Source organism: Eschrichtius robustus, chromosome 20 (assembly GCF_028021215.1).
Source record: "Eschrichtius robustus isolate mEscRob2 chromosome 20, mEscRob2.pri, whole genome shotgun sequence".
NCBI lineage: Eukaryota > Metazoa > Chordata > Mammalia > Artiodactyla > Eschrichtiidae > Eschrichtius > Eschrichtius robustus.
The window spans coordinates 8,717,822-8,744,922 of record NC_090843.1 but is presented as its reverse complement, the minus strand read 5'-3'; the positions used below and the strand labels follow the sequence as shown (position 1 = coordinate 8,744,922).

Sequence of the window (27,101 nt, the reverse complement as noted above, 5' to 3'; positions counted from 1 at the left end):
GCCTGAGGAATCGGCAGCCCACAGCTGCGATCTGTGTGCAGGACAATGTACAACGGCCCCTCACAAGCTAGCCACTGTTCCCGAGCTTCTGGAACACCAGTCCTGTGGCTCCAGCATCTCCCCTTCCTTCAATCTCTAAAGTCTCCTAAGGACATCACACTCTTCAAGGGAGACTGCCGATTCACAGTAAGAAAGAGACGTTCTTTTTTTTAAACAGTTCACATTTATTATTGATAACAATAAAAAAATCTTTTAAAGACTATCAGTATTGTATTACCAAGAGTGAGGTAATATGTTTACAAAACATTTACAGAATTTGATACGTAAATAATGAAATTAGGAAAGAAAGTGAATTAAGACACTAGTAATAGAGGGGAAACCAAAAGGATCGTTAGTGCTGAAAACAGGTGAAATGACAGCAGCATTTTAAAAAGAGTGCAGGGCACTGAAGTAGAGTCACGATAAACTGCATGATCGAAGTCTACCTGCCTCACAGCCCCCTTCCAAGGAGGATAGGGCGATGGGTACTCAGGAGTAACCCTGTAAGTATTTGTGCAGTGATGTGCTGTGAACGCTTAAGGATGCATTCAACTCCTTGGGGATAAAACAGTGCCACTTCTGAGTCAACTCAAAAAGAGCCGCTCTCCAGACTGGGGGAGGGGTGGCCGCAATGCAGATAGTTCTACAAGCGCCCCTGGGCTGATGTGGACTGTCGAGTGAAGTGTTTTCTTGGCAGCTGTCAGCAAAATCGCCATCTGAGACACAGAGAAAGAGAGAGAAAGAGACGGGACCGTCTTCAGGTCCTGAGAATTTGGAAACAGGAAGCAGCACGGATGCACTAACTAACCCTACTGTGCTTTCTGGAAACAAGCCTTTAGGTGCCAATGGTGAGCTTCTCTTGTGAAGGAAACGCGCAGCCGTGCTCCGGACGGGCCAGCAGCCCCGGGAGAAGCCCAGGAACGGCCTCGGCGTGCAGGCAGCAACCGAGTATCGCTGCCTGGGAGGGCTGCTCCGCTCCTCCCGAGCCCTCCCGACACCTCCCCGCGGGCACACACTCGTCCACACAGCTCTCCCGCCACGCGGCACCCACCTAACACCTCCAGGGCAGGTTTACAACAACGCAACTCAGGGTTTCCGTGCCCGTCACACGCTGACGATGGCCGCCTGGCTTTTGGCCCAGATCCTTAAAAGCACAGCCTCCGCCACGTGCCCACCATGGCACACGTCTTCATTGACCACGGAGACTGACCCAAGGCAACACCTGGACAGATTCGCCAAGAACCTGCTTTTCCCACAACAAGCTGAGAAAACGAGGGCCAATAAAAGGTAGACCAGGCTTGGTAATTGGAATCAAAAAGAAAAAGTAAAAAGCAGACCAACCTCACAATCTGACCTGCTTCTATGAAATCGAACCCTTCATTACTTGAACTAAGTTTCTACTCGCCCCGTCCCTCACTGACACACACCCACCCCAAGACACACATGCTTACAGGCACACACACGCCCACAGTTTCCTGTCACAAAGAAGCAGGGCTCCCCCAGGCCACAGGCCGTCCCGACATGGCCACACAGTGAACACAGGACAGTTTCAAAACGGCAGATGGGACTCACTGTCTCTGCAATACCCTCCTAGTGACTAGAAGAACCATTTGGGCTCTGACGCTACCAAGCTGTGAGGGGCCCAGGCGAGGCCAATCTAGAATGAGTTCGGGACTAACGCGTGCAGGTAGGAAGAGCAACACACCGGGAGGAAAAGGGAGAGGACGCCGTCGGCCCAAGTTCATGGACAGAGGAAGCCTGCTCTCAAAGTACCAAAAGGTTTGAAAGGAGGAAAGAGAAAATAATGTTTAATGATGGCGGTGTTCTTCCTGGCATTGTGGGGAGTCCGCGAGAGCCCCTGACCCCCCAGACCCACTTTACAACAGTGGGTCCGTCTGGCCCCGGAGCCAGGCCGGGGTGCCCACAGGCTCCCTCTGAGTCCTTCTGATGAAGCGGTGTCTGCTCAGAAGAGAAGGAGCCTAGCGGGCAGTCACTGAATCCCCGGACCGCGTCGACTACCGGCGGGGAGGAGGTGAGGGCCGGATGCAGGGCGGGGGACGGGTTGGCAGCTTCTGCTCCGCGGAGGAAGGTGGGTCACCTCTGACGGGCGGTGGGGAGTTCATCCACTAAGGGATGGTGTGGAGGTGCTTGGAAACATTTTTTGCATCAACATTTGAGACAAAGTCAACCTCTTAATTGGTATATAAACTACTTTTCTTTGAAGAGAGAGCCCTTGTGCTCTGGTTGGATTTTGTGCACACTGTATACAAAATCTATGGCTATTGAGTTAGAGTTAAAACTACCTGTCGAGATCGTTTCGCGATCAGTGCCTACGTTTACCACCTGGAGAGCTACGTGCTACCTAGAGGGCCAGAGGAGTCCGCACAACGTGGCTGCTGGGCGGGCGGGCGGGCAGCGGTCCGAGGCCGTGGGCCGTCCCCTCTGCGCACTGGGCACTACCTGGAGATCATGGAGCTGCAGTGGGACTGGCTGGACGAGGTGGTGGCGGCGCTGAGCTGGGAGAACCCGCTGTGGCTGGACTCCAGGCTGGTCATGGAGCCTCTGCAAGAAGCACGGGGCGGGGGAGGTGTGAGTACCCCACCGCAGCCGCCCACCGCCTTCCTGGCCGATCCCACCCCGCTCCCCGCAGCGCCCCCCAGAGCCAGGACGGCCGCGCGGGGCCCAGGGGGACACAGCCCCCCACCGCCCTCCCACACTGATAACGCCGTGAACTGCCAGCGACGGGTGGCCCGGAGGCCGCCCCGGTCTGGACCCTGGCCTCACGCACCGGAAGTCCTCGGACCCGATCACTTCGGTGTAGTACATCACTTTGCACTTGTGGGAAGAGACCTGCAGGGAGGCCAGCATGTCGTCCATGCGGGGCAGGCTGGTGGCGGCACAGGCCGGCATGCTGTGGAACTTCCACTGCAGGATGTAGAAGCCCGGCCACCGTGTCACGTGGGAGCCCTGGAACGAGTCAGGCGGTGCCAGCTGAGGACCTGCTTCCCGTGCCCTCCCACAACGGGTCTGACAAACGCCAGGAGACAGGGTCCACTCGGATCCAACACCGATTACTGACCATCTCGATGGGGGAAGGACCGGCTGCCCTGATTCACAATCGAGGTCCATCCCACGCTGCCTCCCGGGTGTTGGCCCTGCAGCCAGGCCTCTGCCAGGCGCTGGGGAGGCCATGGGAGGGACCCTCAGAGGCTGTCCGCCCCCAGGACTCCGCCTCGGGAGGAGGAAGCAGGCGCCCGCAGGGTGGGAGTGCCCGGGGGTCCTCTGCTCACCCTTGAGGGCCTGGAGTCAAAAAAGGCCACTTGGACCAGGCAATGCTCTCTCTGATGTGCTTCCAATGACCTTACCGGTGTATTCTGGGTTAAAAGGATGGCAATCTAAAGTAGAATGCCAGTCTGTGAAAACTACTTTCTCTCTTAATTCTGGAACTAAAGACTGTGATACAGATTAAAATGTTCATTATTTTAAAAACTGAATAAAATACTCTCTTTTACTCTGCTTCTAAGACCACCAAAACACTGACAGGCTTATCCCTGAAAACCGTAAAGACAGCAAAATTATGCATCTATTATGAAGGCCAGAAGCACCCGAGAGCTACCATTCTGAGCTCAGGCACTCAGAATAACTAGCCAAAATTTTAAATGAGCTGACGGAGCATTTAAAATAAATTAGGATGCTTAGTAATGAGACTTAAGAGTTTCCTAATTACTTGTTTCTCTCACTTCTATTCGGGGTGATTTTCCTTGAAGAGAAGAACGCCGCCAGGTCAAAGGCCGTTTTAGCAGAAGCCTTCTCAATCCCAGCTTTGTACGTGCACCGAATGCCTTTTCCTTTCTTCCATGTCGCTTTTGTGAAAATACTTCCAGAAATAATTCATGACTTCAGATACAAGTAATGGATTCTGCTGAGCTCTAGGTTCTTCTGGGATTCACTCGGTTTCTTGAGTGACTCTGACCGTAACTCAGAGGACACACTGAACTGCCTGCCTACAGACGCAGGACGGGGCCGAAGCGACACTTCCTTCTCCAGACAGAAGAGCAAGCTGTGGGGACTCCCAGGAGACCTTACCTGCACACTTTCCCCTTCTTTGCAGATCAGAGGTGACTCCACCATGCTGTAGTCACGGCCCAGCTGCCAGATTCTGTCTATCAGCTGCACGTTGTTCCCTCCTGGGGAAGTGATGCTGTGCGCCCCCAGGGAGTCCTTTTTGGGTGGCTGCGGCGACCTCTTGGAGTGATAGATGTTAAAGACGATGTCCCCTTTGCACACATCAAAATCCCAAGTGATCACCGAAGAGGCATCCACAATCTGAATGAGAATCTGGAAAAAGAGGTTGCATCAACCCACCAAAATGACCACGGGCCTCTGAGCTGACGCCGCGGCAGCAGGTCCCCCCAGCGGCTTTCCCCTAGCTAGGGGGGTGCGCACGGCCGGGCCTCCTCACTCAGACTCCGCACTCCACCTTCCAGGCCTCTGCTCGCTCTTTTCGTTCTTTCACCCAACTGCTCCTGCTACGCGTCAGGGCCGAGCTCTGTGCTCTGTCAGCTACACCTATGGTCCAAGCTTCCCCTCAATTCCCTGAGGGCTTTAAGACACCCAGTCCTGGCTGTAAAAAGTGTCTTAGTACAAAACAGAAATAACGCTAGACACCACAGAAGTGGTTCCGTGGGTTGCTCGGGGCTGAAGGGCACAGGGAAGGTCGCAGAAGAGCCCAGGAGGGACGGGAAGGAAGCATCCAAGCGGGGAGGGCGGGTGGACGCGAGCGCAGGCTGAGGGGCCTCTGCCCGTGGCCGCTGGGCTGGGTGGGAAGAGGGCGCCACGTGGCCCGGGAGTGGGGAAAGGCCCCGGGTGTCGAGTGCCAGCCTAAAAGCTGAATTTCATGCGGCGCCCATACAGCTTCCCCACAGGGAATGATCAAAGTTATAGTTTCAAAAGATTACTGTGGGAGGGATGTGAGAATTAAAACCAGCTGTAAAAAGTTATGTATTCACTAAAAAATTCCAGCAGAAGCCAGGCCCCGCGCCCCACCCTGCCCTGGAAGCCTGCCCGCTGAGCCTTCCGAGAGGCGTGTTAGCGCTTTGCTTCTCGTTGAGCAGCCCTTTTGGTCCCACCACGGCCACTTCTCACCGCTGACAGACCCACACAGAATTTCCCTAAAGAGCGGATTCCATAAGCACAAGAGCTGCATCTAAGCACAGCGGTGGCACCAACGACACCAAAGTGGCTCTGAGGGCAGAGCTCCCTTGGACGTCAGCCCCTCGGCGGACCGGCACTCTCGCTCCTGCATTCACAGCGGGGACGAGGAATTCAGTCCTCATTTCAGGAGACCGCCGTCCTCGATTTGTGCTTTACTGAACCCCCAAAGCAGAACTGAAGTTTTCAGTTTTGATGTAGAAACACTTGCACAGATACCCTGTGACTCACAAGAACACATCACACCACTGAGTTCTCTACCCTGGATGAGAGCAACCACGACCTAAGGAAAGAACTTGGCCTCCTCGTGCCTGCCGGCCTCCAAATGAAAAACTAATACGAATAATCCTCAAGACACAGTCGACTTCCCCCTACAGAGGCTGTGAATAAGGCACACCAAACCTGTCTCTTTTGTTCGTTCAAACCACGGCCCCATGTCCACTTGCCCCACGAGGCACGGGGGGGTCGTGTGGGACACACTCCGGCCAGGAGGGTGGGGGAGGCAGTACGGCGTCAGCTCCCGGCCACCACTGTCTGCCCGGCCAGCAGCCCAGCCCGCTGAGCGGCCTCTCCGTGCCAGGTGCCACCCCTCCCGCGATCCTGAGCCACAAACCTCAGCCCGAAGTCCAGGAAGGGCCAGTCAGTGCTGAGTCCCTCATGACGCCACAGCACACACGCGTGTGAAAACACAGGCACACTCTTGCTTCTGCACCACCACGTGACAGCAAGGAGAGAAAACACATGTGCTAGTTTCTCCTCACTCCATCACATTTATAAAAATGGGCAAATTCCTTAAAGGTAATAAATAACCAAATCCAGTCAAGAAAAAACAGAAGATGCGACTGGTCCTGATCACTGAATACATTAAACTGAAGAGTTACACATCTTCCCACGGGGAGACCTGCTACGTGTGTCCAGGCTCTCGGGTGAGCTGGACGGCGAGCTGCCCACTCTCCTTCCGGGCGCCCTGACCAAGGGCAGCCACTTTCCCCTCTGAGAGAGGCCTGCTCTCCTGTGTCGACATCTACCTAAACTGCAGATCAAGTGTCAACACAAACCTAAAGACCAAGACCAGAGAGAAGCATCTGATTCTCCTGAACGACACCCCACTGGGGAGACCCACAGAAGAACCTCGGTGGGAAGGGGGGGCCCGGCCCCCGTGGCTTCGTCCTGGCACCTACCTCGTGCGGGGCCCCTTTGAAAACGCTCGCGGACTGGTAGATGGTTTCGGTCCAGAGCTTGAGGTCTTCGTTCTCCAGCTCCTCCGCGGTCCTGTACAGGGACTTGGGCACCAGGCCCCCCTCCGGCACTTCACACTGGAAATGGAAACGCAGTCGTGCGAGCTGAGCCAACGCAGGCCGCTCCTTTGAGAACCAAACGCCGGCAGCGCCACGTCCTGACACACACGACTCCTCGGAGCCGCTTAGGAAATGGACAACACCTGCCATGTCGCAAAACACTCTGCACTACTCAGCAAAATAATTGTGGAAAACCACTTAAATACATGTGTCTCGCTTTAAATAAATCAGAACAAGTTGAAGCTGATTTGCCACAGGATTCACACTAGTGCGTATGAGGGCCTGGATCCAACTACTGAAGCTGGTTTATATAAGAATAGTTAAGTACGTATATTGAGCTGCAGAAGAAAACATTCTGTTAAGAAAAGAGTTTTATTCTCCGCAGCTACAGGCACTATTCTTATTATATACAATTACAGTCAAGATATATAATCTATAAAGAAAGCTTCGTGTCTAAGCCAGATCAAATGATCAGTCCATGACGCCAGCCAAAAATTAATAAAGAGCAGCAACTTCCGAATCTGCTTGAAACAGGCTAATTAGAATTTGCACATTTCATAAATTTCCTAACTGACCTGGATATAATGACGTAACACTCGAGCTCATAAAATGCAAGCACTGCCTACATTATCAGCCCTGGGAGGCGACCACACAGGAAAGAAACACAGCCGCCGACAGCGTGCAGTGCAGCGGGATGCAAACACGCCACAGCACCGAGGTCACGTTAGACGGTGGCAGGCAGACGTGAGCACTGTCTCTTCAATGCCAGCCCGACGGCGGCACGGAAGAGCAGAGAGTGGGGAGATCTCTGCTAATTACGGGACTCTTCGCATCCAGAACACCTCATGGGGGAGTCGGGTCTGCTTCTGCTCCAGCCCAGGTGCTTTCGTCGTAGCTGGAGGGAGCGACCTCACCGGGTGATGCTCTGATATAACCGACGTCTCTGGGTTTCTACAGATCTGACCTCGCGCTTTAATCTCACGGGCGCTGGGTGAGTGAAGGTCCTCTAACTCACTTGCTCCTTTGTGCTGCACTGCAATTCCTTGGAGCAGAACTGAAGGCCTGAGAGCTGATTCAAGTGCTGGTTAAATTCCTCGAACAATCCAGAGAGATTCCCCCGAGCGCCCAATCATTAGCTAAATTACATGAGTCAGCCAGGGAGGCCACATCTCAACATCTCAACGGCTAACCTTATTTACTATGAAGGATGATGGAAGTCCCTTCTCTGAGAAGAACCACTACTCCCTGCTGGCGCCCGTCACCTGTCACGTCGGCAAAATGCGTGGCCCATGCTTCTGTTTCCTTCACCCCCCACCGCGTCAGGCCGTTGTGCCCCCGAGGCTGTACGGTCCTCAAGGAACTAAACTTCTCTGACTCCCTCGCCCCAGTACAGGGTAAAGAAGTGGAGCCACCTGCCTGATAACCTAGCAACTCAATGTATTTAAAACCCCACATCACATACAAGAGAACTAGTTCCCTTAACTATCCCTTTTAAAATGTTATCCTGATTTATTGTCAAGGGGGAAATCTTTTTGAGAATCAATTTGATTTTTTAATGTTTTAAAAAAATGCACAGCTCCTCTAAAACGATTAAAGAATCTGATTCACACAAAGCTGAGTGAATAAAGCAAGCTGCAATTACACCGATTCTAAAACAAATTCTCGTTAGTATTTAACAATGAAGAATGTGTGTTATCAAAAATTACCTAAATGGTTCTGTTTAGTTTCACCCAGTATCAGAGAGATGTCAGCCAAAACAAAACTGAAAGACAATCAAATAATCCAAACTAAAAGTTATGAAAATCCTCTGTGCAAACCAACATCCACCTCTGCTACCCTCGTAAGCAGCCAAACGTGCAGATGCTTTCCTAGATACATACCATGCACTCTCCACTCAGGAAATCTGGAATAATCTCCTTATCGATGTAATCCAGCAGGCCTCCAGGACCCTGGTAGTCATTTCCTGCATAAATAAGGAATTTCCTTCTGGTGTTGTCATCAATGAATGGACTAACCTATAAATAATTAGAAAAAGCCATGCAGTCATATTTGCTTTGCTGTCTGTATTTCAAAGATTAAAATTACACGGTGATATTACGGCGGGGGGGGCAGATTCAAGTTTGATACGCTTTTTCTGTAAAGTCCAAGTGCGTGACATTAGGACCCTCGGGAGTTCTTTCTTTCCTTAAATAATCTGAGAAACGTTGATGTCTCCATGCTTATTTTGCTTTATGACTTCGAGTCACAGACGCGTACGCATATATGAACGCACGTGTGTGCACCTTCCGAGCGGCTACCAGTTACGCAGAAGGGCAGGGAAACGCACCAGAGTCCAGAGGACAGGAAACACCCTGGGGGCGCGCAGGATCAGGAGGCGGCCCAGCGTCTCGGGGTAGTTGGCCTCCACCACCTCGATGGTGCGCAGCAGGGCCTTCACGCCCGGCCTCCACAGGTGGCGCATGTTCAGCCCTTCCAGGTCCACCAGGCAGGTCCACGAACTGCAGGTGAGATGAGCTCCGTTCAGTACACGGCACACTCGGCAAACCGCGGCCCAGAGCGACTTGCTTTTCTTTTCGATGTTACATACGGTCATTTGTATCCATTTCCAAAGATACACCAGGTTTTAAAAATCACAGTGTAATGAACTCTATTTATATCTGCTTGTATCAAGACATGGGACGGGTGTGGTAGGACTAACCCCTGAAACTTCAAAGCCACCAAGAGCTAAGTAAGGGACCGTGACTCAAAGCTTCAGTCTGACGCACTCAGCAATCCAGCGAAGGAGGCCATGTGCTGCCCTTGACCTGCTGAGCCCCCTCTACTGACCCAGCGGGGTGTGTGTGTGGCATTTAAATACGTGGTGTGACTGAACGGCGATGACCTAGTCTTTGACAAACATTACTGAGTCAAGCACTGTGGCAGGAGCTGAGAATACAGCAGTGAGCAAAAGCCCTCAAAGTCCCTGCCCTCCTGGAACTTATGTGCTAGTTAACCATCTATACCCTTCTCTATGCCAACCTTTGAACCACTGCACATTTTCAAGAGAGTTTACCATAGCTAGAAGTTTGGTTTAATAGCACAGACTAATTTTTTTCTGTCCCACCTCCCCACCACCAAAAAAAAAAAGGAGCAAAAACCAACCACCTGTGACTCTGGGCTCCCAAGGACCATGCAGACCTCAGACACGCCAATCCACTCAGACCAAGGGGATGGCAATGCCTGGGGTCAGAAACACCAAACTCCAGCAACGGTCCCTCACAACTGACTATATTACATGCTCTACATATTTCTCTCTTATCTGCCTCCTAGGGCATTATGGTAAACAGTAAACTATTTCGACTTGGTCCTAAAAAAATCAAACCAGATTTTGGTTCTAAAAATCAACTAGAAATACTTAACTCATATTCTCAACAAGCTAGCAGGACAAACAGCACCACACAGGTACCTGATAGGCCGGCCAAAGACTTTTGTATTTTCTTCACACCGTCTTAGCCCTTCTTCATTTATGGAGAGAACCTACGTACAAAAGGGCCATAAAGATTCCATGATGAGTCTAAGAAGCTGCCACGATTGCACCAAAGCTATGCGACTGACAATAACACGGCGTGTTTTAGGCAGGTGTGTAAACCCAGTCACGTATTTAAATCTTGACACACTCATACACACAAAACACAGCACGGACGAAGAACATCTCTTTCAAAGAGAATGAGCGCTGTCCTGTGTGGCAAAGGGGACAGCTCCCCAGTGAGATGACAGGAGTCTCCAGGTGGGCAGGGAGGGCACAAACTGCTGACCTATCTCCAGAGCAGGCACGTCTGGAAGTGTCAGACGTAAGTGTCCATCAAGTGGGGACACTGTGATGCCACATGTACCAGCCAAGAGAAAGGGCGGTGTGAGAACTGACTTGAAGTCCAGCTGAAGGGAACCCTTCAATCTGGAGTAACAAGCCCTTCCCGGACAGATGTAGTCCACCCGTATCTTTGTGCACACGCGTGTGTACGTGTGGATGCATACGTACGCCCACGTAAGCACACGCACAGTGGCAGGCGCTAACAGAATAGGCAACAGAATGCCAACAGTGGATATTTTGGGATAATGGATTATAGATATGCCTTTTAAAGTTTTTGCTTGTTTGTTTCTAATTTAAGGACAATATTCTTCTCTTCATGGCTGCCCACGCGGTGGAAGCGGCCCTGGAAGGGGTCAGGGAGACAGGGAAGGAGACATTTGTAGCCCTGACGAAAGACGCTAAGAGCCTGGACGTGGACGTGCCAGTGGAGAGAGTACTGTTAAGGGGTCCGATCTGAGAGGCATCTTAAAGAGAGCGCGAGGGTGGGAGGGCGGGGCCCGAGTCAGCGTGGGAGAGAAAGGAGAAGGCGACTCAGAACCAGCTCCCCCCCGTATCCTCTCAAGTGGCTCTACCGAGTGTTTTGTTCATGCTGCCCCACCGTGAAAAACACTTTTATAATTTTTGTGCCCTCTTTTGAAGTTTTTGAAATATATTAATAGATCTTCCTTTCTAATTATGAAAGTAAAACATGCTGTTGCAACAGGACGGCTGTCCTCTCCCGCCCCCGCGGGCAGAGGAAGAAAGCGAAGCCACAGCGGAGCCTGGTGTCCTCCGCCGGGAGCACTCACGTATCTCAGCAGGGCCTCCTCGCCGAGGGCTCTCACCAAGCCTTTGGTGTCCATCTGGCCCAGCCGGAGCACGTAGAGGGGCCGCCCGTCTGCAGGGGAAGGACAGGCGTTGTCAGCGCCATCACTGACGTGAGGCTGGGGACACAGCTCTGAGGCCCTGACAGGGAGACGGGCTCACCGAAGTTCCAAAGGAGCTTCAAGCGCTCTCCCGCTGAGAAGCAGCAGCTGCCTTCTGTGGTGCCCACAGGGCCCCGCAACCCTGCCCCACCCAAGCCAGCTGACGGAGCAGCCTATCAGCAGGGCCCGGGAGACGCTCTGCACGGAGCGAGGGGGGCCCAGCGGAGCTCTGTCCTCCGCCCGGCTCTACCGCCCACACCGCGGCCATCGCCGGGCTCAGCCGTGACCCCACTCCACCCGCCACCAAGTCGAGTCAGGAAGCACCGGGCACGCCTTTCGACGGCGCGGGCTGTCCTGCAGGGTGCCGTGGTCGGGTAATCCGACCAACCCACGCACACCTAATCGTTCATTTTAGGGATCACTGTTCTTGGTTTAAGTTTCGTTCACTCTTCAGGTAGAGCTGAAATTCTGATGTACAAAACCTGGCTACACGTTTTTACAGACACTCAGGGGTTAAGTCACTGGAAAGTACCTTCACCAGCACCGTGCTCCTGAAAAACCTCTGCCTTCAAAGTGTTTTAAATGAAGTCAAACTCCATGCAACTAAGGAACGCAGTGGAGCAAGCTGCCCGAGGGCAGCGAGAGGGGTGAGCTAGCAGCAGCCTCAGGCCCTTCCCTCCGCTCTACGGGGCGTTGCCCAGGGGGCAGTGACGGGCATTCCCCAGGGGGCGGTGACGAACCGGGCCTCCACTTGCTCAAGCCGGGGGAGGGCGGGACAGCGCGCCCACGGGCCCGCCTGTCTCTACGCGGGTCCTGACGCCAAGTCCCCGGCTACCTTTGTCGTGATGGTGCCAGCCCCCCGCGTAGTAGTCCTGAAGGACCTGGGGGGGCTGCCAGGTGTCGAGGATGTAGTCCACCTGGTGCTGCTTCCGCCAGGTCAGGGACTGACACATGGTCTCTCTGGCTTTGTCTATGTTGAAGTCCCGGGCGCGCAAGAACCGGAGAATATGCTCATCTTTCGGGATCTGTTGAGAGAAAGAGATGTTTCTAAGCAACGTTAAAAGCTGCTAAGGGCAAAAATCAAGTTACCAACGGAATAAGACTCTGAAAGTCTCACTTCTTATCAACAGCGAGCTGCCCTATCGCACTACGTAAAATTAGCCATTACCAGAAACACGTTCCTTAATGCTTTAGAAAATCAGCATGATTAGTCTGAATAATCTTCACGCTACTCCCATTTTAGTTTCAGCAAAGTAGAGTGAAGGCATAAGTAATTTCTTAAACACCAGAAGCTTCAATTTATGGAGCTAACCTACGAGTTATTATGATCTGTGCGTTTTTCTGTGTATATATTACACGTGAATAAAAACCCAGAATACAAAACAGTGTTGTTGGTTTTGGTAGTGGTGCTGGTGTCCTGACACACAGGAACCTTCTCCAGGTTCCGCTCCTGGCAATCGACAAGTTTGACAGGTCGGCTTCCCTGAGTAAAACACAAGGCCAAGACTGTGTGTGGGTCTCCCGTGGACTGGCTGCCCTTGACCCCGGCCACGCACTCACTGCCGCATGCTGCTGGCGCACAGATGAGGGGGCGTGTGGTTGGCACCCCCTAACTACCCCACTCCTGGGAAAATAAAGCACTGAGATGGCAACACCTTCTCTCAGAAAGGACCACCGTTACAAGGAAGTGGCTAGGAATGTCGGTTCCAGAACCAAAAGGCCTGGCTTCAAACCCCAGCCCACCACTCACTAGATGTAAGACCCTGGGCAAGTGACTGAACTTCTCCGTGTGTACCACAGGGGTGATAAAAATAGCACCACCTCATAGGGCTGCTGGGAGGATTTAATTAAGATCTTAAAACAGAGTCTAGTGCACGGTCAGCACACAACAAATGGCAGCTCTTACCACAGGGGTTGTGTTCTCGATAACTAATACAAACGGTCCTCAGATGTTGGGCGCTAGTGACCAAGACTGACAGACTTAGAGAGCAGGCCAGCGAGTGAGTAACTACCTGACACACAAATCTGCCTCTGCTCCACACTAGTCGCCATCAGTTGGAGGATTACAAAAACCTAACTCCTTATGAGGCTGCTCACCAAAAACCTCAAAATCAAAGCCCAAGCAGTTCTAACCTCTGAATAATCTGTGAACCACTTCCAAACCTTCTGAAAATTAAAATGTGTGAATACTTGGAATACAGTATTGCTTTGCAACTTGACATACAATTGTTTTTCAGCAAGTCCACTCTCTGTAACATCTACAAAAGTGCAGCTAATTATACACAGTAGGGCATCATAACTTGCCACGAAGGACTCGGATGCCACACCCAGGGATACGGATTCAATGACTTTTAGACTGGAAGGGACATTCCCAGCTATGGCAATCGGGCACATTTACTCCCAGTCACTATGAACAGGACCAGGGATCCGAGGTTTCACAACAGCGGCCCTGCACATGAGTGTGAATTCTCACTTTGCCCTTGTGGGTCTCCTGGAGCCACTGGCGAAGCCGGATCAGGCAGCTCTCCTGCAGTGGAGTCAGGTCACCCAGGTATCTCTTGATGTAGTCTGCGTCTAGTTTGTCTGGAATATAAATTACAGGACATCATTTACAACAAAGAACACTGGAGCTCGAAGGCTTCCAAAGTCCTCCTGCTTGGTGACGTTCCTGTGTGGTCCCGGAGCCTGAGAGGTGACTGAACCACAGGGACGGGAGACTCTAACCAGCCACCCTAGAGACCCCCCAATGACAGTCTTTAAGCCCAATCACTGCCGGAGCCACACAGAAACGTGCCGATTCCTTTACATCCCCCAACTGCCACCAGATCACCTCTGTTTGCAAACTATCAACTCTATTCATGACAGAATGACGGGTGTTAACAGATATTTAATGATATTTAATTCAAAGTTACATAAGGAGAACGCACATCATATAAAACTATGAAATAAAACAAACAAGTGGATCTAGACCTATTTTGTACGTTCAAGAACACAAGAAATCGTCCTCATAAGGTAACATAAACTGGAAGAATGAGATTTCAAATTAAGCATAGCAAAGAAAAATTCCCAAAGTGAAAAATAAAACATATTGCCAAACCAACTAAACTAGCTGCCACCTGCCACCTGTTGAAAAGTAACCAAGGGCACAGTTGAGCCGCAGAGAAGAACGTATGAAAGATAAATGCCAATAATTCAACAAAACTTATGAGGGCAGAATTTTCTTGTATTTTCTTATTTTACCATGGGCACAAGGTTGAGAAATAAAAAAGGGGTGTGTGCGCGTGTGTGTGCACGCGCGCACGGGCATAACGCACAAGAAAGGCGGCAGAGCATGGTGGAGCCTGCCACTGAGCCTTAGTTAACTCACGTATAACATGAGGACGGTAAGCATTTCCTACCTAAAAGGAACGATTATGAAATGCGTGAACATTCATAAAGTGCTCAGAACAGTGCCTTGAATCTAGTAAGCCTAAAATGTGTTTGGTGATGATATAATTGTGTTAAAAAGATCAGTTCCTACCTTACAATTCCCTGAAGATACCTTCAACTAAAATGAAAAACATTTCCTGGTCTCAATAAAAGAATAACTTGATACGCCCCTTCCTGCCCATTTTTTAAAAACTCATAAAAATAAGAAAAACTTATTTTTTTCTTAGAAGGAAGTTTCTTCATTCTAAGAGAAAAATAAAATCAATGTGTTGTATAAGCCAGAGGAAAGGGGACAGTAACGAGATCAATTTCCTGCTCATGTGACCTCTAAGCATCCCGAGAGGCAATGGCTCGAGGTAAGCCTGGAGTCTTGCTCTCAGAGCGAAGCCTCTCTCAGACCCACCGTCAGGGGTCCCCACGGTGGGCTCAGGCGCCCCGCTCGGAGTGCTGAGGGGCTCGCTGCTCAGCCCTTCCTTTAGCGCAGGGTCGGGGACCACTACAGCCAACGGCGCTGCTGGTTTCTTGCAGGATGAGGACATCTCTGAAGCGGGTGCAAGGGAAGGTGGAGTCCAGCGGGGCACAAACGTGATGCCTTCTTCTTCTAGCTGACGAAGGTAGTACTCAATGATCTCTTTTCCCTTTGAAGCAAAACCGGTTTTAAAGTTAGTATATACTGAGCTTTCAAATTATTCATCCCTCACGGGTTTTTAAAACCGTGATAAAAACTGAGTTACATAAACAGGAAAAAGAAAAGCCAAATGCCTTTGTGGGTTTTTTTTTTTTCTTTTTTTTCATAATCTTACTTCCTCTTCTCTAAAGGTCTAGCAAATCATATCTAAGATGGAATTTTTTATATAACTAGTTAAAGGCACTGATTTACCACACTGGTACTCAACATGTGCTTTGTGTCTCAATCCAAATGCTTTCCAGTATCATTTAAAACAAGCCTTCAGAAAGCACTCTTAATCCCATACGGATACATTTCGCAACCCAACTGCCACAATCATGAGCAGCAGCATAAAATCGAGAAGGAAGGGAAGTCGTCCAAGGAAGAGGACCTCACCTCTCAGCGCCTGGGACCCGAGAGACCCCCTGATGTGCCTCTTCAGGGCAGCAGCGCCTTCACCAGCAGGGCCCTGCCGGCACCGGGGCTGCTGGGGGCTGCTGCCCGGCCTGACTACAGTACTCACCTTTCCCAGAAAAGTCCGGACAGGGGAGGGGGCGCCAGGCCAGTGCCCGCAGACCCCTCCTCCTCCGTCCCCCAGCAACCAGCGTCACCTGCAGGCCCGCCCACCCCTTCCACCCCCGGGAGCACTGACTAACCCATCCCCAGCCTCCCGAAGAGACTCCCGCCCATCCCCTTCCTTAAAATCCCAAGACAGACTCACTTTTTTAATGTTGCTGGTATACTGTTTCATTGCAATTTTTTCCACTGTACTTTCAAAACCAAAGAAAGATTTAATATCTAAACTTGCAGACTGTTCAAAACAGGTCCAATCTTCATTTTCAGGGTGAACCTGCAGGTAAAAGAGAAAGTATTCCCACTGATTATACTGACAAGTGAGAATATCATTTGCTCCTCCGTCAACTGGTACCCAGGAAAAACACTTATTTTACTAACGATGGTATTATCATGAAAACAGCGGATGGAAAAATTACACAGAGAGGTTCAAAATCATGAAAAGGCTCAAATAATGTTTCTAAAATTGTCTAAAAATGACTATTAAAAGGAGAGCTTCATTTTCATTCTTGGTTCAGTCATTCATTTATTCATTCATTCACCATATTTATCAAGCCATGTTCTCCATCATGAACAAAACCAAGATCCCTGCCTTGTGAAGCTTACAGTCTAGCAGGAGGAGACTGACAACTGGCCATAAACATAACAGGCAAGAAATTATATCACTGTTGGAAGACAAGCACTATGGAAAAAAGGAGAGTTGGCGCAGGGTTAAAAGGAGCGGAGGGCAGGTTACAGAGCTGAACAGGGCGCTCAGGGCTGGCCTCATCGAGAAGGGGAGATCTGTGCGAAGCCTGGAGGAGGTAAGGACGGGAGGCAAGCGGAGGTCTGGGGGCAGAAGGAGCAGAGGTCCTTCGGGGAGTTCGCCTACACGATCACAGACAGCGAGACAGCGGGCAGGCTGTGCCCAAGGCAGGCAGGACAGCAGAGGAGAGATTAAGAGAAAACAGGGCCTCGTAAGCCACTGCCACGCCTCCGGGCTTTTCCTCTGAGTGAAATGCTGAGACACTGCAGGGGTTCGAGCCCAAAGAAAGCATGACATGATCTGACATACTTTAAATGGATCACTTTGGATTCAGTGTCGAGGATATATTGTAGGAAAGTAAGGGTGGAAGCGGAGGGACCTATTAGGTTATTCCAATAATCTGGTCAGAGAAGTTCTTGAAACAGGGTGGTGAGCAGTGAAGACGGGGGGCAGATAAACACACTCGCCTCCAATCTTCGGGGGACACGGTAGCCTGGGTTCCTCAATACACATTCCTACAGTGTTAGAGTGGCCAGAAAAGACGTGGCATATCGGTATTAAAGAAGAAATCAGGCCATCATCACTCGGCCGCCTGAAGTGCGACACCACCACACCTGCCGCGCGGCCGCTCCGCTCATCAGAAGCCAGGGGCTTTACGTGATGCAGAGCTGCCCTCTCAGACAAAGGCAGCCCTCGCGCACTGCTTCAAGCAGCGGCCCGACAACCCTCAGCAGCTCCGCGCCAGCACGCGCCGCGCCTCTGCCCGAGCGCCGGTGACTCACGCTGTAGCAGCAGTGCTCGTTGATGATGACGCGGTTAGAAAACGTTTCATTACGGGCCTCAATGTGCAAAGTACGTTCCCGAGAGTTCAGTGAGTTTTTCTGGATAAAATAAACATAATCGACTCCTGCAATCTTTAAAACAGAAACAGAAAGAAGACGGGTTAATAACACCCAAGAGCAACAGAAGCTAGAAGCATAAATTCATCTTGGTTTTGGGGGGACTGCCTTTTAAGGTGTTACCTTCTTCAGCAGTCTAGGGGCATCTATATCCAGCTTGCAGCGCCTTTCTACAACATGAATAGCCCCATCTTCACTCCTGAATTCATTCACAGTGTCACTGTCCACAAACATCGGAATCAAAGGACACGTAGGGAACCTCCTTTCATAGGCCTATGAATAAAATTTTTAAAAAAGGAATTGAACAAAGATGCAACCTGGCAGTCTGTCATTGACAGTCTCCCTGGAATAAAATCATCTCTTAATACATGGCAACATGTTACATCACAGCTATCTTCATCTTTGCACCTTAAGCCTTCATTATTTTAAAAAGAAAAAGACATTCAACGTTAATGGACTGGGAGACTCAATATAGTAAAGACGTCAATTTTCCCCACATGGATACAGAGTTTTAACATAATTCCTATCAAAATCACAGCATGATTTTCTTCTGTAGCTTACAGACAAGATTTTAAACTTTATATGGAAAGGAGAAAGAACGAAAATAGCCAAAACAATTTTGAAAAAGAAGACCACATTGGGAGGCATCCCTCTCCTCGGTATGAAAGCTTACTACACGGCTACAGGAGTCCAGGCTTTGTGCACGGGTGGAGGGAAAGACGCACAGGTCAACGGACAGAGCAGAGAGCCACAAGCTGTCCCACACAAACATGTCCAACTGACTTTTTTTTTTAACAAAGCTGCAAAAGCAATTCAATGGAAGAAGGATGGCCTTTTCACACATATTACTGGAGAAATTACACACTCATAGGCAAAAAAAAAAAGACCTCGACCTAACCCCACACCTTACATAAAAATTATATCAAAGTGGATCATGAACTTAAACATTTCTGTAACATTCTTGAAATCACAAAATTATAGAAATGGAAAACAGATGAGTGGTTGCCAGGGGTTAAAGAAGGGTGGGGGGTGGGAGGGGAGTGGGTGTGACTACAATAGGGCAACAAGACGGGGACACTTGGGAGATGTTGTGTGCCTTGACTGCATCATGTCAATATCCTGGTTGTGATGATGTACAACAGTTTCCCTGGATGTTATTACCATTTGGGGAAGATGGGTAGAGAGCACATGGAATCGCTCCATAATATTCCTTGGGAATAACGTATTATTAATATACTATGAGTCTGCCATTATCTCAAAATGAAAAAACTTAATTTAGAAAAAAGAAAGAAAAAGACTTGCTACATAATTCGTCCAAACTTTTAGAAAATGTACTTAGGCACCAGATTTAGTTTGCTCTGTAGCAATCTGTGAAGATTACTGAACTAAAGATACTGTTGAATTCACACTCAAACCTAAGCCATCCAAAGGATCACAGGTGTGCAAAAACCGGAAACCATAGGGCATGGGATGACAAAGTGTCTGGCTGTAAGAAGAAACCTGAAAAAGGAAGCCCAGGGCTTGCCTCGCAGTTCTGCTCCCCCTATAATAAGGGACGGTACCGTGAGATGCTGTTGTGTTAGACTGACAGACGCCACTCCCCTCTTAGGCGGGAGTAGAAACGGGGGCAAGGGGAATTGAGACACCCCATCTTAAATTAATGACAACCAAGCACAGATTTAAGGAAGAAACTTACGGTGTTGAAAGATTAATGAAAGTGTGGAAATGGCACCGATCGCTCTGACTGCACTTCTAACAAGGTGCAAGTAGTTTCAGAGCACCATCATACTAAAAAAGTTGGCCTTCTTGGAGAAGTTCCCTGACGTTCCCCTTCAACAGGCTCGACCATTTGAATGTAAGTATACTCATCACACGAGCGGTCACAGAAGACCCCGTAAAACACCAGAGTGACCTAGCAATTCCTCCACCCAGGATGTTCACGACCATTTCATTCCAAGTAATTCTCAGTTTTCTGGTATCTCATCTTCTCTCCATAACATTATAAAGTCACCCCAATCTGAAAAATGTATGCTGCCCTCCTGCTGTCTATATATTTATACTGTACCAAGCTAGGCAACATGGGAGGGAGGGGAAGAGGAAGCCGACAGTTCGGGAAACGGTGTCAGGGAAATACACAAGAATGTCCTAAGAATAAGCAAGTGCTGTAAGGGCTTAAGGAGAAGAAAACACACAGCTTAGAGGAACAGAGGGACAGAGGCTTTGGAAGACTTCCAGGGAGAGGAGGCATTTACACCGGGCCTCAAAGCATGGAAAGGGCTGTTCATAGTCAGTGATGAGGGGAGAGCACTTCCAGGAAAGAGAACCCAGGAGCGCGACCTCGAGGATACCTTGGGGTGTGAGCACAGAACCACAGCCGGCAGAGGAGGGAAACGGGGGCCTGCAGTGACGCCGTGACAAGGAACATCCCTGCTCAGCACCAGCCACATAGCCAGGCCCCGAGAGCACGACGGGGGTTGGGGGGGAGACCAGGACCAACAGAAAGCCCCGCCCTCTTCTGCAGGGAAGGAGGGAACGCCACCATGTGACCAGATGGTCAGGAAGGGAGGCAAAACCCACACGGTGACCAATTACATTTGCTTTTTAAATGTTTTTACTTTGGGAGTTGAAAATATATTCTTCATACTTATGTACTCCCCGCCATTCAAATATATTCTGAATTCCGTGACTGCTACCGTGGGATGATAAATCACATGGTAATTCTCTTAATGCAGATTATAATAAACAACACTTAAGAAGTTTATTCAGCTGCTGAGATCGTAACATAGATAATTTAGGCCTCCATGAGGCCCTAAAATTTGTTAGTATTAAGTACTACACACACAAACAATTCTAGAAAAAAAAATTGCTGACTATCATTTGTTCTACACACTAACACTGTCTAAACTGACTTTTAAATTTTACTACATTAAAAAAAAAAAACTGGCTTTGTCCATTCCAGCACTATGACATATCAAGAAATTGAGAATACAAGGGCTTCCAACAAAACAATTCTTTTTAAGTTACATAAAAGGTAGAGTAAGCACTTAGCAAGAAACAACCTAGGCTCAGATCTCTCCTATTTAAGTACCTATTATATATCATTTTCAAAATACCCACATCTTTAAATTCTTGAAATAGAGTGGTCAGCATAAGGCATTACCCACACAAGCTAACCCTGAATTTAAAACATAGTAAAAACTTTCCATTCCCTGTAAAATTATCCCTCCATGTAGACTCATATTTGCAGAGACATTCATTTTTACCTCGGTATGCCCCAACCAAATGGCATTTGAGGTATCCAGGTTAACGAGCCACTAACACAGGAATCGGTATGTTCCTCTCCAAAGCTCTGTCGTTGTGGAAAGTGGTTAGTAAGCATCTACCCTCCTCCCTCCACATCCGTCACCCTGCCACCAGATGCAGGGTGACGCTCAGCCACAGGGCAGAGACCAAGTCCTTTTTCTCTTTGATTATCCAGGAGAACAAGGACCTTACTCAATGCCTAGTAAGAAGAGAGTCACTGTTCAATAAACATTTTTTGAAATACGGAATAGAAGCTTCCTAAATAAACCAATGAATCCAGCTTTTTGCTTCTGTGCTCACTTACCCTGGTCTATCTTTCAGAGATATGTGAGGTTAATGAGTCCTGTGTACAGTTAGCATAGAAAACCCTAACTTTCTAGAGGGTTAAGGAAAAGGAAGACTGCAAGAAGTTGACAAAACTTTAGTCTCTGAAACTGCTTAGGATACCAGTACCCTAGTTTTTCAGCATGAACTACAACCTATAAAGTTTCTGAAGCCTCTGAAAAATAGCAGCATTCTGATTTTATGAAAAACATTAATATATGTTCTAGCTCTATCCATAGGAAGGGCCTAGAAGTGATGACACCTCAGTTGCAATGAGCAAACTTGGCATCCAGATCTTCTTTCCTAAATACCATTCCCTACTAAAAAGGAAGCTATGCTCCTTGGAGAAATGGCTGATCACAAGTCTGGAGCAAGGAAAGGTCAAGGTTAGTCTGAAGTATTTCTTACCAGAAATCAAGGAAGTGCTCAATGACTGATGGGGAACCAGCCTGAAGGGGTTCCACTTGCCAATCCCGGGATAATTTGAGCACCAGAAAGAAAAAAGGTGGTAAAGCTTTATAAATCATATAGTGATACTCAAGAAAAATGGGCAGGGGAGGAAATTTTACAGAAAAAGATCACCTAATAGTCATAGAAGGAATGACAGAATTAGAAAAATTATCATTCTGCAACCATCAATTTATAATAACTGATTCAGGCAAGGATCATCAAAGGTTGCTACAGAAAGGTAGTTGTTGGAAGATACCACAGTCTCAAATTATCGTCCTGCCGATCATTAGTGACAAAGGCACAATGGTACCTCTATAATGGAAAGATCTAGTAGACATCACCTTAACCAAACGATTGAACTTGGGACAATCTGACAATCCAATGGTTGCAATGGAAGGACACACAAACCCACAAAGTCCTCATGACGCAAACGGCAAACTAAAGCTAATCATGAGGAGCAATCAGACAAATCCAAATTATGGACTATTCTACAAAATAACCAGCCCGGACTCTTAAAAAAGAAAACCTGTCCATGTCTTGAAAGATGAACAAAGAAAGCAGGGAAGTGTCTAGAATAAAGACAACTGAAGAGACAGGACTATGGAATGCAATGCTGTCCTGGTTCCTGGATTGGAATAAAAATAGCTCTATGTACTACATATTAAATAATATTATTCTATCAATGTCAAATTTCTCAGGTGTGATAATGATGACAGTTATGTAAGAGAACGTCTATTCTTCAGTATTTAGGGCAAAAGTGTTAATACGCAGCTTACTTTCAAATGGTTCTGCAAAAAAAAAAAAAAAAAAAAAAATGGTGTGTGTGTGTGAAAAAGCGAGATAAAGCAAATGTGTTAATCTACCTGGATGAAATGTATACAGGTGCTCGCTATACTTTATCAACTTTTTTTTTTTTAATGACATTTGTTGTTGGCTTTTTAAAAATATTTATTTATTTGGCCGCGCTGCGTCTTAGTTGCGGCACACAGGATCTTTGTTGCAGCATGCAGAATCTTTAGTTGCTGCATGTGGGATCTAGTTCCCTGACCAGGGATCGAACCCAGGCCCCCTGCAATGGGAGCGCAGAGCCTTAGCCACTGGACCACCAGGGAAGTCCCCTTTTCAACTTTTTTTTAATAGAAATTTTTCAAAATAGAAAGTTGGGAAAAATATTAATAGGAAAAGGTAACCCTGGGGGGAAAAGTCCATGTGTAAACCAACAATGCTTTTGCAAGTAACTGATTAAATACAACATTGTCACATTTTACACGTGAAAATGTACACCAATTTTAGGTTTGCCCACAGCCCTAGCCCAAGGCACACCTGCTCCTCCTTGTGGGGCCTCCTGCCCGGGGCCGTGCACTGCAGCTCGGAGGAGACGCAGGCCCAGGGAGCTCCAGCTTATGGTTTTTCAAGAGAAGCCAGCAATCCGGATTTTATGAAGCTTCCCTATTTTTATAAAACCCTGTTTGGGCCAAAGAGCCCACACTAGCAGGCCTTCAATTTTATCTCAGCAGGAAGAAATCTCTAGGAGAGAAGTAGGAAGAACCCCCTGTTTCAACGCTCACCAGGTTCCAATCACTGCGCCAGAAGAGCAGAGGTAACTTTCAAATGTCTTATTTTTTTGCCAACTATCTGCAATATTATCAAGTCATTTCCTAATCACACTCGATATTTAACAAATACAAAAATCAAGAAAGGCTGAACAAAAGTAACTCTTCCAGAAGTAATTTCTTCAGAGGGGGAGAAATGTTCTTTGATGTCTCCTCTTAAAAGGAAAAATTACTTTTGGAAGAGAAATAACCATTGTAGTCATTTGCTCACTCTTTTTGTCTAACTTAGCGATCATTTCAACGGTAAAAGCAGCACTAAAGCCTTTTCCACTTGCCCCTGAGAGGAGAGTTGCTTCTGGGTAACAACTCCCGCCTACCTTCCTACACCCACTCTTCCTCTTTCAAAAGGGATTTCTGAGCCTGCAATTTGGGAGCTTGGCAACAGTACTTTCGGTTTTTAACCAACCTTTGAATGCAATTGTGACATATTAAAAGCTAGTCCTGTGCTAAAGAAAACCATATTTTAGTGAAGACATTTCAACTTGTGAATTAATGAGCTTAACATTGCAAAGTGCCAGGAAAACCCATTTAAAAGAAATTCCATTTAAAGAACCTACCTTTCAGTTGAACTATGTTCATAACCAATTTAGCCAACAGACTAAGCCAGTTGCTTTCCGTCAACTTGGCTATCCTGTGGCACCAGACTTGACCCTCATAAACAGATACGGTTCTACCCTGGAAAGAATCAGTAAGTGAAAAAGCTAACCATGGCTTAAGTCTCTCTTAGAAGTTGCCAGTGTTCAAAGAAATATACAACATATCAAGAAAACATGGCAGGGGCTTCCCTGGTGGCGCAGTGGTTGAGAATCTGCCTGCCAATGCAGGGCACACGGGTTCGAGCCCTGGTCTGGGAAGATCCCACATGCCGCGGAGCGACTAAGCCCGTGAGCCACAACTACTGAGCCTGCGTGTCTGGAGCCCGTGCTCCGCAACAAGAGAGGCCACGACAGTGAGAGGCCCGCGCACCAGGATGAAGAGTGGCCCCCGCTCTGCGCAACTAGAGAAAGCCCTCGCACAGAAACGAAGACCCAACACAGCCAAAAATAAATAAATAAATAAATAAATTTATTAAAAAAAAAAAAAGAAAACATGGCAAGTTGACCAAAGTCCCTCAGAGTTATATTTCTACAATTCACGGAGTCTCAAAACAACAGCTACGTAAAGAGGGCCTACCATAACGCAGCCCTAGGCTAAGGTTCTGGAAGAGACTCGAGTGGAAGACACAGAAACACACGACTGTACACAGGGCAGCAGAGAGGCCCCAGGGAGAGGTGAGCAACACGGAAGGGGCTGTATGACAACAACGCCCCGGCCGGGTGGTTCCAGAGGCTTCTCGGAGGAAGTAGGTCTGGCGGGGGTCTTCAAGGGTGGGCAGCTTTACAGAAGTAACCCGAAGAGAAGGAAACATCCCTGGTGGGAGGAACAGGAGCAGAACCAAAAGGAAGCCAAGCTGGACGAGCCCCAGGGAGGCTGCCAGGTTCCCTGGGAGCAGCTAGAGCACGGGGGTCGCTGCCCCGACAGCAGCAAGCTCCACGTCTGTGGCTGAAACTCAAAAGCAGATAAACACCCAAGCTAATTCCAGACGTGAAAAGTGACAAGCACCCAGGGAACCCGGGGGCCCTGCACTGCACCTTGTCACACTTCAGCCCTCGGTGGGCCCTCGCACTCCACCTCTAAACCGAGGTTCCAAATCACATGCCATTTGTGAATAAATGTGTTCATACTTAACAAGATATTGATAAAACCAAAATTTGTAGAAATTTGAGCCCTTTTAAAGAAAAGTTATAATCCAGTTAGTCATGATATACTTCATTCATCCAAATACTTATTGACAACCCAACCAGATTAGCTATTTTCAAACCAGTACGAGACCAACAAAGGAACAACGGTAAAATGGCACACACAATTACATTAGTAAGTGCTATATTTAACCCAAAGTCATTTCCCTCAATCACCAGTCTTCAGATAGACCAATATATCACGTCATAACAACAGGCTGGATACCCATTGGTAAAATCAAACAAGAAAATATAATGATTATACTAAAACTAAAAAGATATATATAAAACTTTAATATACTCCAAGCCATTTCCCTTTAAGATCAAACATATCTGAAGTTTAAATTATGAATTTCATCTTAGACAACCTCAAATTCCATGGTCCTGATAACACACTTTTTTTAAAATTATTTTTTATTGGAGTATAGTTGCTTTACAATGTTCTGTTGGTTTCTACTGCACAGCAAAATGAATCAGCCACACACATGCATACATTCCCTCCTTTTTGGATTTCCCTCCCATTTAGGTCACTGCAGAGCATTAAGTAGAGTTCCCTGTGCTATACACGATGTTCTCATTAGTCATCTAGTTTATACATAGTATCAATAGTGTATATGTGTCAATCCCAATCTCCCGATCCATCCCACCCCTCCCTTTCCCCCTTGGTATCCATACATGACACACTTTTTCCAGCGGTAATAATTTAGTCTGGAAAAGACTTGAGTTCAACCTATGGTGCCATAATGTCTAAGGAAAGGGCATCTAACAGAATCACATAACCCAATAAGAAGTTGATTTCTTTTCTAGAACCTTCTCGTTGAAATGTGATTTTGATGAATATTGTGGAGGGCACAATTATAGCTGAAAGAACAGATGGTGAACGCATTGCTCACATACCATGCACCAAAACTCTTGCAACTCCAAACATTTTAGACAGTTTTACCAGGAACGTATCCCTTTCTCCCAACACGCACTCTCACAGTGCACAATGATATAAACCAGCTCTGTTTACTTTTGATAAATGAGCCATTTCAACATACATTACTCTGTACAACAGAGGGGGAATGCGCAAACACTGAGAAGAAACGGGGGGAATTTTGCACCAACATGTCACAGTTTCTCTCACTCATAAATCCACTCCTTTGCTTCAACAGTCCTAAACATGAAATATTTTTGTTAAAGGATAAGAAACTTCAGAACTGCTTCTAAAATCCACATCTTTCCTCTTGGGAAACAGCACACAGACTCAGGGCATTTGTGCCAACTGGCGTGTCGGGCCTGCATGAAGGAAAGTCACTACTTCCAGTGACCGTCTGTGTCCTCCGCCCTTCACTCACACTGGACTCCACCTTTACCACCTGCCCCTTAACGGACCTTCAGACGACTATTAGCAGGCAACAGTGACACAATTCTAAAGGACCTGGTAAAAATTACCCACAAAATCAAAAGACTTCACATGTAAAAAGTTTTAATTCCACAGAGAGGTCAATAATCTGATTTATCCATACTATGATATTTTTAAATAGTATCCAAAAAGAAAAAAAAAACAGTAGTAGGGTTTTTTTGTTTTTTGTTTTATTTTGGTTGCGTTGGGTCTTCGTTGCTGCGCGCAGGCTTTCTCTAGTTGTGGTGAGCGGGGGCTACTCTTTGCTGCGATGCGCAGGCTTCTCATTGCAGTGGCTTCTCTTGTTGCGGAGCATGGGCTCTAGGCTCACGGGCTTCAGGAGCTGCAGCACGTGGGCTTCAGTAGTTGTGGCACGTGGGCTCAGTAGTTGCAGCTCACAGGCTTCGTTGCCCGCAGCCTGTGGGATCTTCCCGGATCAGGGATCGAACCCATGTCCTCTGCATTGGCAGGCGGATTCTTAACCACTGCGCCACCAGGGAAGTCCCAGTAGTAGGGTTTTTGACCTCTTAAAATATCTGGTTCGTGATGCCCATGTACTTGACTCTACTCCAAAAGGCAGCATTCTTGCAGATCTGAATGACAAGTGGGATGGAAGTGCTCTGAACCCAAATT

The 27,101-nt window shown here is 48.1% G+C and overlaps 1 protein-coding gene across 2 annotated transcripts in view; it reads right to left on the bottom strand.

Annotated features, from left to right (window-relative positions):
• Nucleotides 1–259: 259 nt before the first annotated feature.
• The window catches only part of SEC14L1 (SEC14 like lipid binding 1), a 53,119-nt gene continuing 26,277 nt past the window's right edge, over nt 260–27,101 (bottom strand). For both annotated transcript variants that reach the window (XM_068529937.1, XM_068529936.1), the window contains 15 exons: nt 17,740–17,889; nt 17,500–17,631; nt 16,121–16,249; nt 15,136–15,370; nt 13,777–13,886; nt 12,139–12,328; nt 11,187–11,275; nt 9,994–10,064; nt 8,875–9,046; nt 8,429–8,563; nt 6,432–6,566; nt 4,126–4,377; nt 2,828–3,006; nt 2,500–2,601; nt 260–755 (listed from right to left, as the gene is read on the bottom strand). In XM_068529937.1, coding sequence (XP_068386038.1) covers nt 740–755; nt 2,500–2,601; nt 2,828–3,006; nt 4,126–4,377; nt 6,432–6,566; nt 8,429–8,563; nt 8,875–9,046; nt 9,994–10,064; nt 11,187–11,275; nt 12,139–12,328; nt 13,777–13,886; nt 15,136–15,370; nt 16,121–16,249; nt 17,500–17,631; nt 17,740–17,889 — 2,097 coding nt within the window. In that variant the 3' untranslated portion in view covers nt 260–739. The remainder of the gene's footprint in view (nt 756–2,499; nt 2,602–2,827; nt 3,007–4,125; nt 4,378–6,431; nt 6,567–8,428; nt 8,564–8,874; nt 9,047–9,993; nt 10,065–11,186; nt 11,276–12,138; nt 12,329–13,776; nt 13,887–15,135; nt 15,371–16,120; nt 16,250–17,499; nt 17,632–17,739; nt 17,890–27,101) is intronic.